Source organism: Sinocyclocheilus grahami, unplaced genomic scaffold, assembly GCF_001515645.1.
Source record: "Sinocyclocheilus grahami isolate Dianchi unplaced genomic scaffold, SAMN03320097.WGS_v1.1 scaffold869.1, whole genome shotgun sequence".
NCBI lineage: Eukaryota > Metazoa > Chordata > Actinopteri > Cypriniformes > Cyprinidae > Sinocyclocheilus > Sinocyclocheilus grahami.
This window is the reverse complement of record NW_015506048.1, coordinates 247379-252607: the sequence shown is the minus strand read 5'-3', so window position 1 is coordinate 252607 and position 5229 is coordinate 247379. Positions and strand designations below refer to the sequence as shown.

The 5229-nt window shown below is 36.1% G+C and overlaps 1 protein-coding gene across 1 annotated transcript in view; it reads left to right on the top strand.

Moving 5' to 3' along the window:
* The window catches only part of ppt2b (palmitoyl-protein thioesterase 2b), a 5227-nt gene extending 897 nt beyond the window's left edge, over positions 1 to 4330 (top strand). The window contains exons 3-6 of the mRNA XM_016248185.1: positions 1110 to 1193; positions 1346 to 1430; positions 1558 to 1612; positions 2926 to 4330. Of these exons, the coding sequence (XP_016103671.1) occupies positions 1110 to 1193; positions 1346 to 1430; positions 1558 to 1612; positions 2926 to 3069 (368 nt within the window). The 3' untranslated portion in view covers positions 3070 to 4330. The remainder of the gene's footprint in view (positions 1 to 1109; positions 1194 to 1345; positions 1431 to 1557; positions 1613 to 2925) is intronic.
* The last annotated feature ends 899 nt before the right edge of the window (positions 4331 to 5229 follow it).

Below are 5229 nucleotides of genomic sequence, written 5' to 3'. Positions count from 1 at the left end.
CATTTCCTCCATGTCTGCAGTTATCTTTCACTAGTTGCATTCACTCGTTTCCCAAAGTCATCTTGAATGTTGAATTTTCAATACAACTGAAATATTTGAGAGAACATCACATAAGCTAACTTCATAAATTGAGGTTGATTTTCCTAAAATGTGTTTTTTTTTTTTAACTCGCCATTATAGTGATCAGCGTTCCCTTTGGTTGGGCACTTGGAGCTTCGTTTGTTACTATAACTGTCTTCCTCTTGATGCAGCAATGCAACATGAAATCAGTTATTTGATTTCAAAGGAAGAAAAGTAATAAATAGGTTGCTTTTAGAAGGTGACCTATCTTCTAATTAAATCATTAGTGTATATTTGTGTTTATTAATGATCTTTAAAAATGTCATTGTTTTTCATAAACATCTTGAGAAGCTTTTAATTGGGTTGCTATAATCCTTTAATAATTGTGGTAATATGCTCGAGTCACATGCGAATCACAACAATGGTAACAATTCAATTTCATTTATTTTTTATTAATTGTAACAACCATATTATTTGCTCTTTTTGTTGTGCTACTACTGACACAAGACAGCAAATAAAATTGGCAAATGAAAACAACAGCTGTAAAACAAAGCAACTGCATCATTTATTCATGCCGCAATGCACTCTGGGAGTCAGTGAGTAGCTATACTGAGTCATGAGTAAACCTAAATGAAAGGATCAAGTACCCCCTAAAGTTCTTTTTTAGAACTCTCGTGTAACTATGCATTTGTCAGTACAACATACTAGTCCTATTTCACTTTACTTAGCTTTTTTAAGGCAAGTTTTTTTTTAAGTAAGCCCAACTAATTCGATTCTACAATTCCAGGCACAGAACAGTTTGTAAACGTGCTGTGTTGAACTAAGCTCAAGTGGAAATATAACTAAGCATTTCTTACTGTTCTTCGAATCATTCGGCCCTGCCGCGGAAAAACGAATAACCGAATAACAATGTGCTCAAACACTGTAGCCCTGGTCATACATTGAGTGCTTATATTTTTGTTACAATAGTGGTATTATTAAGAAGACTAGTGTTTCTTTATGGTATCAGGAGACATGCAGTGATGTTTCGGTGTTTGTTTTGTCTCCAGACCCTCATCACAGAGACATGTACATCAACAGCAGCGACTATCTGGCCTTACTGAACAATGAGAGAGCAAATCCCAACTCTACTGGTGAGGAGACAGCTCACATCACCTACGTTTAGCTAAGAAGTATATTTTCTGTCAGAGGATTGTGATTGTGATTTCTTTGGTTTAGAGTGCCAGAGCTAACTTCCTTTTTTTCCAGGAGAAAGTGTTTGTGATGTAGTATTGTCTTTGCACAGCTTGGAAACAGAACTTCCTGCGCATTAAGAAGCTGGTGCTGATTGGTGGAGCTGATGATGGAGTCATCACTCCATGGCAGTCAAGGTTGGTTAAACCACTTGTCAGTTTTGTCGTTTTCAACTCCGATTCATAGAAGCTTGAAATGTAATGGTTATTTTCCGTTATTTGTTGTGAAGAGATTTTTATGATGCCTCATTTTCTTGCTTTTCAGTCAGTTTGGTTTCTACGATGAGAATGAAACAGTCGTTGAGATGAAAAACCAGAAAGTAAGCATCATTTAATTTCTTTGTAAGTCCAGAGTATTGTGTCCTCTGACTCTGACAACAAATATGATGTGTATGTGTGTGTGTATATATATATATGTATAAGTGCTGTCAAAATTTGCGCGTTAACGTAGGCGAATAATTTTTCCAGTTTAACAGTGTTAAAAATATTTAGCACAGCTAATGCAGGGGCAGAGCCACCCACTCACAACTGCTGCCTCGCTCACTTTTTCAGTTGCACGGACACATATGATGACGCACGCTGTAGCCTTTATCATTTCATATTAAAGCGTGAAAGAAACTATGAGCGTGCATGTCAGATCAACTCTAAACTGTCCTATCATCATAGTCAAAAAATGGCAAAAAAGCCCCCAAACCAATACATGTTAAAATTGATAGCTCTCAATTGTACTGTAATGTTGAATGGCTATAGTTATAAAACGGAGAGTTCCGGTCCTTGATTCTGATTGGCTGAGCCGCGTTCGAAGCTGTTGTAAATTACTCTACAAATATACACCTTTGTTTACGTTTGTCTGTTGCTTGGCAGAATACTGTTTTTATTATCAGTACACTTTATTTGCTCTGTTTTATTTTGAGAAACCCTACTACGTATATGGAATAACCGTTTTATAAAAGCAATAAACCCTGTGAAGCCGTGGTTTACAGTGAATTTATAACAGCTAAGGGGCTTTTGGGCACTCCGCTTCGCGTCGTAACCGCCCCTTAGCTGTTATAAATTCACTGTAAACCACGGCTTCATGGGGCTTATTGCTTTAATATTAGGGGGAAAAAATCTGTTATAAATCTGATGTCCTGGAGACATCAGTAGTATTAGTGTCAGTGATACTCGCCTTCAGTAAAAATATAATATTAAAATATATTAAAATATACTGTCTTTGTTGTTTCTACATTAATTTGAAGATTGAATGTGAAATTATTGCAATATAAAAATATATTAAAAAATGTATTGTTTTGTGGGATTAATTTCAGAAAAATGTGCGATTTTAGGTAGTTATTTTTTTTTAGTTGATTGACTGCACTAATGTATATATAGAGAGAGAAAGAGCGAGAATTGTTGATGTTTCCTCTACATGTGTATAAATCAGGGAGCTGAGCTCTTAACAGCTGGAGTGAAACTGATGACCGTCTGATATTGTTCTGTCCCTGCATGTAAAGTTGGACTCCAGAAAATACAGAGATATCCTTAATGAAAGCCAGCTGGTCTAAAGCACTCAGGACCTCATACTATGCCCTCAGATTTATCTGGACGGGTCATTTCACACAGCTCCTCCTCATGACTCTGGCTTGTTTTCCAGGTGTTTTTGATGGACTTCTTTGGGCTGAAGACGCTGTACGCTCGAGGAGATCTGATTCTGTGTTCGATGGCAGGTGTCGCTCACGTCTTCTGGCACTCCAATGAAACCGTTTATAAAACTTGCATTGAGAAATGGCTTACATAGATACTGACAAACTCCCACACTTGACTACAGAGCTTTCTCTCTATTTTCTGTGCATTGATACAGTCTTGCACATTTAGTTTCGTTACACTAATGCATCGCCTCATACATTTCCCTTACTGTGTCTGCTGACAGAGACACACATTCAGTGAAATATTTAGTGTAGAAGGTGAACACTAAATATAAGGAATAACCATCAGTGCCTGAGGGATACATTTCTCATTTCTCATTTTGCAGAAAGATCTTAACCACTATCTATTTTTAATGTGTGTAGTTATTGTTTCTAATTCCTCTTTTGATTTATGTGGTGTGTTTGATGTGGACTGTGCTGCTGCAGTAATATTTATGCCTTACATAGGATGTGTTTGGACATGACTTTGTCTCAAATCCAAGTGCTAACAGTGCAATGAGAAAGGAGAGAATGAGGGGAAGAGGAGAAAAAGGGATAGCGTGAAAGAAATAGGAAAGGGAATTGCATTTGTAGTATATAACATTACCTCTCACGTCACATCCTTCAAGACTCAGCCCAACAGTGTGTGTTCGGCCCTAAAGGGACTTGACTCTGAACAGCTCATTCGTATGAAACACTTGTGTTAAGGTATTTTTACTGTTATTTTATGCTTATGGAAACCTGGTGTTTTATGCATCTTGCTCTAGCAAGGTGTTCAGTTCACATAGTGTTAACATTTTTAGGACGATTCAGAAAAGGGATTAATAGAAGCACAGTTTGAAAGAATGCATTTAGAAATCGATTTCCTCTCTCTGAGGTAAACGTATGCTATACAGATGAGTACTGTACAAAACATATTTTTCCATATTTATTGTTATCATAGCAGTGTTATGTGTTTTGTTTGATCTTTTAGCTTGCTTTAACTATTTTTAATTAAATGCTTAACATTGTGGATTAACGGATAGTTTAACATGAGGTATAAGTATCGTGTCTGAAGTAGAAAATTCTTTAATACTGAAGTACACTTTTCAGCTAAGTGCGGTTTTGTTCAATATTTCAACACCGTGAAACATCTCCAGATGTAGATTTTGTAAAGGACTTGAGCTGCATGCCAGTGTGCTTTACTGTTTGTACTCAACAGTCTGCTTTCAGAATAAAATTTCCATTTTATGTAGTTAATAACGGTGTTGTCTATTGTTAAATGTTGCCCATGCAGACTTTGAAGAAATAGAAAAAGTTAAGAAATGTTTTTTACAAGTGTGCATAAGTGCAGCTGTCTAAACCAGGGTTCCTCGAATCTTGCCCTGGAGGGAGAATTGCGCTCCAGAGTTTAGCTCTAACCTTGATCAAACTCACTTACCTGTGATTTTCTAATGATCCTGAAGACACTGATAGACAAGAGCCAAGCTCTGCAGGAACAGTGTTGGGGGTAACGCATTACGTTATCAGATTACTTTTTTTAAAGTAAGGCATTACTTTTTCATTTAGAAGGAAATATCTGAGTTACTTTTTCAAACAAGTAACTTCAGTTACTTTGTTTCCATGTATTGACTGACAGCTCCGGTGTTGCCACGGTGACAGAAATCAGGAGTAAGTTTAGAACGTTGTGTGTGAATATGATCTTACTGTAGTTCTAGACTAAATATCAACATGTTATTTACTCATCTCACCTGCACAGAAACAGATTCAGTGTTCCTCAAAATTAATAAAAACAGTCAAATGCAAACTCGGAATATTATACAAACCTGCAATAATTAAATGTGTTACATAAAACAAATACAATTTATGTATTTTTTATTTATTTTTATTTATAGAAAAAATAGAAAGCTAGTGTTTGTTTTTTGTTGTTTTTTTAAATAAAGAATAAAAAATAAAAAAAGATAAATATAGATAAAAGTAGAATTAAAATAGAATAGAAAGTGTTAGAGTTAGAGGGTCAAATAAAGGTGGAACAGATGTGATTTTAGTCGTTTCTTGAAGATGGTTAAGGACTCATCTGCTCTGAGTTGGAAAGGTCATTGCAACAGGAGGGAACCATTCATGAAAAAGTCTGTGAAAGTGATTTTGTGCCTCTTTTAGATGGCACAATAATACGCCGTTCACTTGCAGAACGCAAGCTTCTAGAGGCACATAACTCTGAAGTAATGAATTTAGGTAAATGGGTGCAGAGCCAGTGGTGGTTTTGTAGGCAAACATTAATGCCTTGAATTTAA